Source organism: Kryptolebias marmoratus, linkage group LG6, assembly GCF_001649575.2.
Source record: "Kryptolebias marmoratus isolate JLee-2015 linkage group LG6, ASM164957v2, whole genome shotgun sequence".
NCBI lineage: Eukaryota > Metazoa > Chordata > Actinopteri > Cyprinodontiformes > Rivulidae > Kryptolebias > Kryptolebias marmoratus.
Genome location: NC_051435.1, coordinates 3,911,389 through 3,923,666, shown reverse-complemented (window position 1 = coordinate 3,923,666; position 12,278 = coordinate 3,911,389). Strand labels below are relative to the sequence as shown.

The 12,278-nt window shown below is 38.5% G+C and overlaps 1 protein-coding gene across 12 annotated transcripts in view; it reads left to right on the top strand.

Annotated features, from left to right (window-relative positions):
- Nucleotides 1-833: 833 nt before the first annotated feature.
- LOC108244293 (obscurin-like protein 1) overlaps nt 834-12,278 on the top strand; it is a 35,503-nt gene continuing 24,058 nt past the window's right edge. For 5 of the 12 annotated variants that reach the window (XM_017430363.3, XM_037975985.1, XM_037975989.1 and 2 more), the window contains exons 1-13: nt 835-1,159; nt 4,257-5,371; nt 6,774-7,043; nt 7,221-7,481; nt 7,617-7,928; nt 8,052-8,318; nt 8,694-8,969; nt 9,182-9,457; nt 9,705-9,980; nt 10,270-10,545; nt 10,861-11,127; nt 11,292-11,552; nt 11,657-11,731. In XM_017430363.3, coding sequence (XP_017285852.1) covers nt 4,357-5,371; nt 6,774-7,043; nt 7,221-7,481; nt 7,617-7,928; nt 8,052-8,318; nt 8,694-8,969; nt 9,182-9,457; nt 9,705-9,980; nt 10,270-10,545; nt 10,861-11,127; nt 11,292-11,552; nt 11,657-11,731 — 3,832 coding nt within the window. In that variant the 5' untranslated portion in view covers nt 835-1,159; nt 4,257-4,356. Of the gene's footprint in view, nt 1,160-3,591; nt 3,727-4,256; nt 5,372-6,773; nt 7,044-7,220; nt 7,482-7,616; nt 7,929-8,051; nt 8,319-8,693; nt 8,970-9,181; nt 9,458-9,704; nt 9,981-10,269; nt 10,546-10,860; nt 11,128-11,291; nt 11,553-11,656; nt 11,732-12,278 lie in introns of those variants that run through there. The other 7 variants (XM_037975984.1, XM_025009152.2, XM_037975983.1 and 4 more) reach the window with 7 other exon arrangements.

Below are 12,278 nucleotides of genomic sequence, written 5' to 3'. Positions count from 1 at the left end.
AGATCTTCATTTGATTTAAATGTCCATGATTATTGCCCAGTAAAATAAAAAATAAAAAAACACCAAACCAATCAAGCCTTTGTTTATAGTGAACGGCTGTACCTGCTACTTTTTATGTGGTGTTCTAGCAACCACCAGTTGATTGTCTAGTTATCTTAAGAAAACAAACTGTGTTGTAATGAAATTTAACAAGATGGTTATTACAAAGCAGTAACTGGTTCTTGTGTTAGACCCAGTTTGATCATTCTGATCTAGAACATCTATCAATACATTGCTGTTAAAGCTCATGAATCATTTCAGTTCAAGTCGGCTGATTTCAAGACAATTAGACCCAAGATCCATTATCCTAAGAACTCTAGCTTGGTTATAATCACATAATGAGATACATAACTCGTTATAAAATAATGCTCCAGCTTCCATACAAAACAATAATATGATGGACTGGTAATATTCATCTGGTTCAGTTCACAATATTTCTGTAACTGTTTACAAAAAACTATCTCAGAAAATAATTGAAACAGTCCAAATCAGTCCATTTCTAATCTTTATTTGAATCTGTTCACATTCAGCAGATCATGAACTGCAGCTGAGAATAAATCCATCAGTGTTTGAAATATTGCTGCCAGTTTCCTGAAAAGGTGACACACAAAGAGTAAAAATTAAATCTCATCTTCACTTTCTAACATTTTATTTATTATAGAAAAGACTCAAGTAAACGGAGTGCCGTGCTCTGCCCAGACCAGCGGGACTATCTTTAGCCCCCTCTGGCAAGTGAATGGAAGTGCCTGGCTTATCCTCTCTGCTGTCATCAAGGCACACAGTATTTTTAGGAGACAGCAGCTGCTGCAAAAGCATTTAACAGTATTCCACGAACAATGACAGTTGGGGTGTCTAAGGCCTGAATGACACAGAGATTTGGAAACTGCTCTGAACTTGTTCAACGGGAAGCTGGTGTGAATGCTTTACTTTGGTTTTCTATCGTTTTCCTGGCCAGACGTCTACGAGGATGTAACCCAGTTTGGACCTCTGGGCAAAGCATGTCTCTGAACGTGAAGTCAGCCAGGGACACTACTAAACCTTCTGGAACCGGGTGGTTTTGCTTTTTAACTTGGACGGCGTGGAATGTGTGCTGATGATCACTGCTGGCGACTGAGGCGAGGTAGGGTGTGTGAGGGGTGCACAGCTTCACCGAGGGGCAAAGGTCATTCCAATTAAATAAGACGAGCAAACGCAGGGGTTAATCTGTTCTCTTTAAACCTCCAGAGGGAATATTAAACACACTTAAAGTGCAATGTCTAAACGGTGAGAATGAAATATCCTACAAAGTCAATTAAAATTCTGTACTAACAATGTTACTATTTCAGTGTGTCATTTGGTGACAGAAATGACACTGTGTGCACTCAGACTTGACAAATTCCTCATGATTTATTTATTTTTTGTTAAAACATAGAAGTCTATCCAAAAATGTCTTGGACTTTAAAAGGTTTGCAAATATAAAATGAATAAATGTGCAGAATTATTTAGTATTAGGCTAATATTTGGCAGATTTGAAACAGATAAATACACAGAAATGAATAATATTCTGTTTAATTTGATATTATATTGATTAGTTTATGACTGAGTTTTGCTGAAGACGCAACCACAGCATGTTAAATGCTGTTTCTTGTCTTTCCTCACTGTAACTTTGATATTAAAAGAGGACCATTTTTGATTGGATTTAAGTTTGGGCATATCATCCCACTGGGAACTTTGAGGCTTTTTTGTTGGCAGCCAAACAAAGGAATATACTCTATACTGCCAAAAGTACTCACTTGTCTCCCTGCACACGCATATGAACTTGAGTGACATCCCATTCTTAATCCACTGGGTTTAATATGATGTTGGCTCATCATTTGCAGTTATAACAGCTTCTGAGAAGGCTTTCCACAAGGTTTAGGAGCGTTTATGGGAATATTTGACCATTCTTCCAGAAGCTCATTTGTGAGCTCAGACTTGGCTCACAGTCTAACTCCAATTCATCCCAAATGTGTTTTATCGGGTTGAGGTCAGGACTCTGTGCAGGCCAGTCAAGTTCTTTCACACCAAACTTGCTTATTCATGTCTTTATGGACCTTGCTTTGTGCCAAGGTGCACAGTCATGTTGGAACAGGAAGGAGCCATCCATGAAATTGTCCAAAATGTCTTGGTTTGCTGAAGCATGAAGAGTTCCTTTCACTGGAACTAAGCGACCGAGCCCAAATCCTAAAAAACAACCTCTCACCATAATCTTCCCTCCACCAAACTTTACACTTGGCACAATGGAGTCAGACAAGTACTGTTCTCCTGGCAGCAGCCAAACCCAGACTTGTCCTATCACTGTGATAGGTGGCCTCTTATCACAGTACCACACTGGAATTTACTGAGGAGCTCCTGAGAGCGACCTGTTCTTTCACAAATGTTTGTAGAAGCAGTCTGCATGGATAGGCACTTAATTAGACACCTGTGGCCATGGAAGGGATTGGAACACCTGAATTCAATGATTTGGATGGATAAGTGAATACGCACACATATATAGTGTAACAAAGTACAGGATATTTTTCTGGCATCATAAAGTGTACCCACCTCTGAATCCTCTCTTCTCTACACTGAGGGGCTGCAGGTGAGCTGCTTCAGTCTCTCTCTTAACCACTCTCAGAATACCGTTTGACCAGTGATTACTTAAGCTGAAGCACTAAATTTGTCTCTTTTATGCTCCATACCAAACTTTTGACCTTGCTGATGATTTGGAACATAACAATGACTTTTCTGGTGATCATCTGATTCATCTGAAATTCATTTGTTGTTGTAGTTGTTGTTATTATTGTTGTTGTTGTGGAGAGTATTGTACCTAAGGTAATGAAGCTGCGAAACAATTATGGTTTTCTCAATGCCAGCTACAACTAATTACAAAAAAATGGTCATCACAGTGGAAACATAACATTTAAAATGATTTGGAACTGGAAAAATATGCATTTAAATTTTAAAACTAATACTTTTCATAATTTAAAACTATCATGATTTGATGTTTTTATTTTATTTTAATTGTTTATGTCTTGCATGCAGTTTAAAACTGAAAATTGTAAAAGAAAACAAGAACACATTCCTGCATTTTACTCTGAGCTGGGTGTACTTTACAGTCACAAAATCTAACACTCGCCAAACTCCAAAACATTCACAGCAAGTTCACAGATAAACCTATTAGTTAAAGGATAAAACTGCAGAAATTAAAGTGTAACACAATTTTCAGTAGGTTAAAATGAATTAAAACATATTTGTACTTTTATATATTTTAAATTTTGTAGGAATATTTGAAAAAAATAATCTTCACAATCACATTTGAAGAAAGCTTTTTTAGGGGTTAAGGTTGGTTAACCCCTTAGTTGGTTTAGAGTTAGTATAAAGTCTTTTTGGTAGTCTTGTAGTGATTTTGTGTCTGTGTGAGCATGCAGGTTTTCTGAGCTGTCTTTGTGATACCTGACACACACTCCCTCACAGGTCTTTATTTAGGGTTTACTATATTAAGCACTTTCCCATTGAAATACAGCACCAGCTGTACTTGCTATGTGTTGTGGCTGCTGTTGCAACAGGACTGGGCTGTTCCTCCTCTTACTGCTCGGCTGTGTTTTTCTTTCACGCAGACAGATCTAATTCAATTAGCTCTAATATTCATACCATCTGGTTGTGCTGAAACATTCATGGGGGCAGAGGGTGAGTGTTGGAATGATAGAAGATTTTCTTTCCATTCCAAATGATAAGGGTTTAATTCCTTGTGGAAATTTTAAATTATGATCTCATAAAATACAATGTTAATGCTTCTAGGTTTGCCTTGCTTGTCATGTATTTGCAATTATTTGTATTAATGTTTTCCAATGTTGTCAAGAGCCTTGGTTCACAAAGTTGGGGTCGAGTTGCAAAATATCAATTGGAAATCTTAAGACGTTCTTCAGTTATCAAATTAAATTTAAAAAATAGTTATAATTGCATATTTTTGGCATATTTAAGAGAAAAAATAGCAGTCATAAATAAATACAAATTGTACAATGGTTGTTAGGGCTGTTTATGTTGTTGTACCCCTATTTGTAAGAGATGATTATATGCATCAACAAACAATAGTCAAGGTTACAAGTCTTTTCCTCTGTTATTTTGTGAGTCGAATGTTGAAGAAGTTTGAGAATCATTGGTTTAAAGTACCCAATCTTTTTTAATCAAAGTAATCTATTTGTTATTTCTTTCTTTAGAACCTATAGTGGAGACGGTGGATGGTCCTGCTCTGCTGAATAGCCACGTATAACTCTCCTAAACTACTTGAGGTGGAGGGAAACTGCCCAAAACTCAAAAATGGATGTGTTTGGTGGTGCACCACGTTTCTTAGCCTATCCAAGACCTGTAGGGGTACAAAGTGGGACTGATGCAGTCCTAAAGTGCCAAATTGGAGGTGATCCAAGGCCTGCTGTCATCTGGGAGCGAAACAATGAAAAGATTGACCCTCAAGGACGATATAGGGTTTTTGAAGATGGCAATGTTTACAACCTTATCATTTCAGCTGTTACTATTGAGGACAGTGGACAATACATATGCAAAGCAAAAAACAGCATTGGGGAAACATATGCAGCTGCCACACTGAAGGTTGAAGGTGAGGCACAAGAAATGGAGCTTAGGGAGGAAAACAAGCCACGATTCCTCATCAAGCCCCTTTCCACTCGTGTTGGTCGTGGGGAAGATGCTGTCTTTTCCTGTAAGCTTTGGGGAAACCCACGACCAGAGGTTGTCTGGGAAAAGGATGGTAGAAAACTCAACGAAATTTTTGAGAGCACACATTTCAGTGTGGGCCACCAGGATGGCGGATGGTTTCAGCTTAAAATATTCAAGACCCGCGCTCCAGATGGTGGTGTGTACACGTGCAAAGCAAGGAATGAGTTTGGAGAAGCTCTAGCAGGAGCTGTGCTGCTTGTTGACGCAGGTCCAGGTCACGAAGAAGAAGGAAATCGCAATGGCTACACAAATGGTCACTGGAAAATCCATCAGGGAAAACAAAGAACTGGCAGACAAGTACCAAACCGACTAAAAGATGACACCATGACCAAGTCAACAAAAGTAAAAATGTTCGCCGTGACTGAAGGCAAGCATGCCAAATTCCGCTGCTTTGTGACTGGTAAACCAAAACCAGAAATAATCTGGAGGAAAGATGGTAGACTTATACTTTCTGGAAGGCGTTACTTGTTATATGAGGACAGAGATGGGTACTTCACACTAAAAGTTCTGTATTGCAAGCAAAAGGATAATGGAGTTTATGTCTGTGCTGCATCAAATACTGCAGGGCAAACCCTCAGCGCTGTACATCTTTCTGTCAAAGGTAAGTCAAGATTTCTTTCAGTGGCTTCTGATTTTTAAATGTGTAAAAGAAAGACAATGAAACACTTTAAGAGTAAATGCAAACACAGTCCAAGCATGTGATGCCTCTTGCAATGAGTAAAAAAAAACTGAGTGGGATGTTGTGAGTGTTTGTCTCAAATTTCTGTTCATTTGATGCTAGTATGATGTCACTGAGATAAAAAGGTACACTGAGATCATTTACTGGGATAAGGCCAAGTACGGAGAAGAAAACAAGGATTTAAAGAGTTTTAGCCTGTCTTGATAACAGGTATTTAGATATTTAACTTGGTATCCAAAAAAAAATTCTATTCAATTTGAGCACAGTCAGTTGTAAGTAAAATACACTCAGATAGTTATTTACCATTACATTTTGTTCTGTTCCAATTACGTACCAACCTTCTGTACTTATTTACTGAAGTTGCAACTGTGATCCTATCACTACATGCACTATCAGCATATACATGCTATTCTTACTTCATATCCTAATGCCTACGTACTGTATGAAGCTTAATGACTTAAATGTCAAATGTCTGGTTTGGTGTCATTAGTCTGACAGACTGGTATTAAAGTAGCTCACCATGCCTGTAAATATAAATGGTTATCAAACTCGCCGAGTCTCCTGGGGGATCAATAAAATGCATTAATGAACTGAAATTTGAGTCTGGAGATGTCTAAAATTCATCAGCTTGAGGTAAAGTTCAGCATTAGCATAATGTCTGCAAAGTCACTTAGCTTGTGAAGGGTCTTTAGGTGGTTGTTCATGTGACAGAAGACTTTTAGTGAGGTATTGTATTTCTCACATGGTCTAAAGAAGTCCAAACTCATGGCACCAATAAAGCATCCCCATGACTTCCTTATACTGTGTCAGTTTGAGTTAGAAAATATAGCACTGAAGTGAAACTGGTGGTCTGTTCTGGCTAATATTTAGATTTAGAGGCAATTAAACAAGGAAGTAAAGAGCTCTGAACACATATAACTCAATAAATTTTGTTGTTTGCAGCTGTCTGGTACTGTCTGACGGTGTCACAAACAGTATATTCCCTAACACACCTGTGTGTTTACAGCCTTCTTGTTTCTTACCTTAAATGCATCACTTGTCTCATGATTTTTGCACATCTTGTTTGCTCAGCTGGAATTTGTTGCAAAACATATTTCAGTTGATAGTGTTACTACAGGGGCACACATGTGTTGTGAGTTTCCAAATGGTCAACAGTCTTTAAGTTTTTTATAACAGGAATGTGTTACCAGTGTCACTATAAATAGAATGGATATCTCATACTATTTCCCCTATATATACATATATGTTTTCTTTTCCTTTTTATTACTGCTGCATATGTCATGTTGTTCTAGCTTGTCTTTCTCTTCCTCTCTGCTGATCTCAGAGCCGCCTGTGCGGTTTAAGCAGCCTCTCTATGATCTTGAAGTTTGGGAACGAGATTTAGCTGTTCTTGAGTGTGAAGTTCCAGAAGACTCTGTTCCAATTACGTGGTATCTGGAAGACAGACGACTGCAGCCAGGGGCCAAATATGGAATGGAGGAATGGGGAACAAAACGAAGACTAACTATCCATGACATTGGAGTTGATGATGATGGCATTTACCTCTGTGAGATGCCTGATGGGGGCAGAAGCATAGCGGAGGTAGCTGTTAAAGGTAAATATTGTGAATTTTTCAACACACCGACTCATTTTTCAGGAATTTTTAAAAACAACAAATAAACAAAGAAGAAAGCCATATTTAAAATGGCTTTATTGATCTAGCATCTGCCAGATATTCTTTATAGTGTATGGAACATCTTGCAGTCTTGGTCACTTGGTGATTTATTTACAGGTACAATTTTGCGAAAACTTCCAAGAAAAGTGGACGTCCTGGAAGGTGAAAATGCTGCCTTTTGTGTTGAAGTGGAAAAAGAAGAGATGGACATTCATTGGTACAAAGATGGCACAGAGTTGCGTGAAACCCATCAGACCATCATTAAGTCCTTTGGTCGGACCCACATTCTGGTTTTTGTCAATACAATGCCCCAAGACTCCGGCCTGGTGACTTTTCTTGTGGGCAGATCCAAGACATCCTCTCAGTTAAGAGTGAAATGTGGGTTCTGTTATCAATAAATTTCTGCAACAATTGCAACAAACTATATTAATGTTTATATATTTCTTTTCAAATAGATCATAATTTGTCATTCTTTATTTTCTGATGTAATGTATACATGTTTTCTTGTTTTAGCGGCCAGACACTGTCCCCCTAGCTGTCCAGTCGGAGTTCAGATCAACACAGAGCGTGCTAATGCTGCTCTGCTCTCATGGATTCCTGCTCCTGACTCACGAAAGAACCCTCCATCCGGATATGTGCTTGAACGACAAGAAGTAGGCACTGGTTCACAGGAGTGGCTCCAGTGTCTTACCACTGACTCTGCAACTTCTGTGGAGATCCTTGGTGACAGTGTCCCGTGTGAAGCAGATTATCGCTTTCGCATTTGTAGCGTAAACAAATATGGGAAAAGCAACAATGTTGAGTTTCCAAGAACTGTTCACTTAGGTAATGTCCAGTATAATAGTAGAATTTTGATAAAGTAACAATGCCTCTGCTTTTTCTGATCAATGACCACATGGTGAAGAGTAATGCTTGGTAAATCCTTACCAAAATAATTTTTCTTTGCAGTTCCTGTGGCCAGAATACAAGCTCCTTTACAAGATGCCTTGGTGCCAGAGGGACAGGATGCTCTTTTCACCATTGAACTTTCTGCTTCAGTCATTGGTACATGGTTCTTAAATGGGATCCAGCTTCAAGAAGATGAGCGTTATTCCATTCGTCGGTCAAGAGCCCACCAATCTCTTCGTATTCGAGGAGTACGGGACACAGACAATGGGGCTGAGATTACATTTATTGCCTATGGTATCCGAGATTCTGCAGCCCTATACATCCAAGGTAGGTATAGATAAATATGATAAACTGCTAAGACAGTGGAAGTAATTTATGGAAGATGGGAAAATATGGAAAAGAAGGGGTGGCAAAATCAATATGTAGAGTAGGAAAATGCAAAAATGATAATAAGACACTTTTTTTGTGAAACTTAGTTTATAAAATTCATGAGCATGTGGTTGGTTAACTCAACATTTATTGAGATTATTTACTTTAGTTTCTTTTGATTCTTGACTGTTTAAATTTTAAAAGAATTCTTGAATCAAAAATGCAAGATGATATAAACAGCAGCAGTATACAGTATTATACTTCAATATTTATCCTTAAGAAGAAAAATAAATGCTTTGAAATTAATTTTGATTTCTTATTTAACATTTGCAGCTCCACTAGTGAAGTTTCTACCACTGTCTGAAATGGATCACAACAAATTTGTAGAAGTTGGGAACCCAATTGTACTCTACTGTGAGATTTCTGACCCTGCAACTCCAGTGCTTTGGTACAAGAATGGAGTACAACTGCAAACGATGGATGGTCTTCATATCCAATCAGAAGGCACAATGAGACGGATTGTCATCCAATCAGCAGACTTCTCACATTCAGGGGTGTACTGCTGTGATGCCATTGATGATGTCATCAGGTTCAATGTAGAAGTAGAAGGTGAGTGGCTTGAGTTTCTAACAAGACTTCTGTTTCTGACTTTTCAAAAGACTAATCAACTTTATGCCACTTGTTCAAACTTTTGTTTTCTATCTTTGTATATATATATATATATATCATGTTGTATGCTGTCTTATATTAAAGCCAGACAAATAAAATATACATTTTTATTTATAACTTAACAACTGATTGCAATATTCACATATCCATAGCCCCACCTGTGAGGTTTTCAGCAATTCCAGATGCAGAGAGGAACAAAACCATCCCAACTGGCAGTCCAATTGTTTTACAATGTGAGCTGTCAGATCCCTCAGCCCAGGTGCACTGGTACAAAGATGGGTCAAAGCTCCTTCCTCAAAGTGGCGTAGATGTTATAACTGATGCCTTTGTGAGAAAACTGATTGTCCATTCAGCAGAAGTGGCCCACTCTGGCTTGTACTGCTGCAGGACAAAGGGTGACTCCATCACGTTCAGTGTGGACATCAAAGGTGATTTATTGAACTTTATGTGATGTGAAACATTAACAAGCTTCTAGTCAGCAATGCAACTAACTCTTTTGACTTCTTTCTTTGTTGTGTGATGCACTGTTGTCTTTCTTCTTGGCAGTAATTAAAATCTTTAAGTTTCTTACAGCATGTTAGTAGTTTAGTCATCAGTAAATATATTATGATGAGTAATCTACAATCTACCATGAGGTTTACTGAAGGTTGATATGAATTTTAAACATATCTGTAGCTCTACCTATGAAGTTCTCAGCTGTCCCTGAAGACATGAAGATCAAGCTGGTCGAAGTTGGCTGTCCTGTAGTACTCCAGTGTGTGGTCTTGAACCCTGAAGCCCAGGTTTGCTGGTACAAGGATGAAATGCAGCTCATGTCAAACTCTGAATTAGAAATCCACTCAGTGGGCAACTCAAGGACATTAGTTATTCAGTCTGCAGAGCTGTGCCACTCTGGTTTGTACAGATGCGCCACACAGGATGATACCATGGAATTTCAAGTGGAGATCAAAGGTGAATTTACACTTTCTATCTTAAGCCTTTACATTGTTACTCACTTCCCTCTTTACAGGTGCCACTAACAATCCCTGCTTAAACTATGTGGTTTGGTGGGCTGCTTTATGCACATAATAACCCTAAAGAAATGATACTTTTTTTCCTCTTGGTTTGTGACTGCTGTGGCTCTTCATGAACGTAAAATCTCCAAAGCACTTTTTATCTTCTGCTCAGCAGTTATATCTTTGAAAGGTATCCATTTCCACAGCCTTGGGTTTATTTAGTTGTCCTTAATTCCCAATGCTAGCTCTACCGGTGACATATTCAACTATCTTTGACGCTGAGAGAGCCGAGTCACTTGAAGTGGGCACACCTTTGAGGCTGGAGTGTAAGGTTGCAGAATCCACTGTCCCTGTCTGCTGGTATAAAGATGATAATAAGCCCTGCCCACCAAAGGGTTGGGGTATAAAGAGTAATGGCACATCAGCGAGATACATTACCCCATCTGCTGAGCTCTTGCAGACAGAGCAATACAGTTGTGAAACCTCTGATGACAATACCCACTTCTCTGAAAATATTGAAGGTGATACTTTCATTCAAATTGTTTAATTTTTAGAGCAAAAGCTCGAGCTGTTTGGACACTAACACTTATAACAGCTGTGCATATTTAGTATGTATTTAAGCTGAGCTTTGTAAGAGGGTCTGTGTTAAAGTATAGTAAAATTAATCTGCTTAACAAAAATCAAGATATTTGAATAATATGTAACACAATAATGCATTTCTCAGTTAATTTGAGATTATGAAACTTTCTATCCTGTTTTGGAAGGCTGAACCTTTCTTCAGGGTGTAAAGTTCTACCTCTGTTCAGTTCAGTTATATCTTAAATCATTATTTTTAGCTTCAACATATTCCCCCTCACTGGAGGTTGTGGAGATGCAGTCACTTGAAGCAACCTGCCCATCTGAACCAGCCGGTGAAACCTCAGACACTGCTTTCAAGGTGTCACAGCAAAGAGAATCAGAATCCTGCTCAAATAGAGAACTTGATCTTGAAATGGGAGACATCAAGGAGACTCTTGTTATTGAACCAACTCATCCTTCAAACTCTGGAGCATACTATTGTGCAACAGCAGATGATGTTGCCAAATTATTTGTAAAAAATCAAGGTGATTTTCTTTTATTTGCAAATGTATTTTACGTTATGTCATGGCTTATTCTTTTTGTGGCTTATAGTTCTGTCTTCATGTTAAAATGTGTGATGGCTTTTCTTGTTTTTCTCAAAATCTAAGAGTGAAATGCACTGAAATTATTCCCCAATGATTGTTTGTAGTGCCACCTCCAAACTTGCTTGACCCTGACAAGAAGACCAATTCACCTGAAGCACACTGCCAAATTGTTCAGCAGTTTGAGATTTCAGATCCCATTGCAAAAGCTTGCTGGTACAAAGATGGAACCCCGATATATCTGAAAATGGAAGCTGGCAAAACAGAAGACAGCCAAATCTTGCCCCTCCAGTCAGAATTCTTGTCTGGAGATGGCAGGTTTAGCTGTAACACATCAAATGAAGCAGAGTTACATGAGAACCTAAAAGGTGTTGTTCTTCATTGCACCTGCACATTTAAGACTCAAGAAGTTAGTTACATGCGTGGCGCAATCTCCCAGCTCATTGTTTTCTCTTTGGCTTTGTCCAAACAGCCGGACAGTGTCACTATCGTGATGAGATTGATGAGGTAGCTGATGCATCAGTCCAATTCACTGTGGATGTCAAAGGTGATTTGATATTTCAAAATCAATCATCCATCTTAACCCAGCCCATAAATGCCACTAACAATAGTGGTGTATCTCACTGTTAGCTCAATCATCTGAGCCATTTGTCTTTTTTTTTTTTTTTTTGTTCTTTTAAAAATTGCTTTGTATTACGCTGTCATCCCTGGTCTTGAGCCATTTTACTGCTGTTGTTTTTGGCTCTTAATTAAACATGTGGTTGTTTGGTAGATGTTTAGCTGCTGGTCATACTAACATATGTGTTGTGTTTGTCAAACCATTCTTCATTTTAACCATCATCTTTGCTTCAAACTTGCAACTCTTAAAGTCATCTTATGTTCTGTTCATCTCCAGATCCTCTCATTCACATTGCTGCCCTGAACTTTTTCCCGTTGCAATGACAACAAAGTCTTATCTAAGAGATGTAAATATTTTACACTCTAGGTTTTAAGGCATTAGTGCACAGATTGATGGCATGACAGACGGAGTCATTTTAAGGGAGACATATTGAAGCATACTTTCAGACCAATCCTGGTCGACCTTCTTGTTTGTC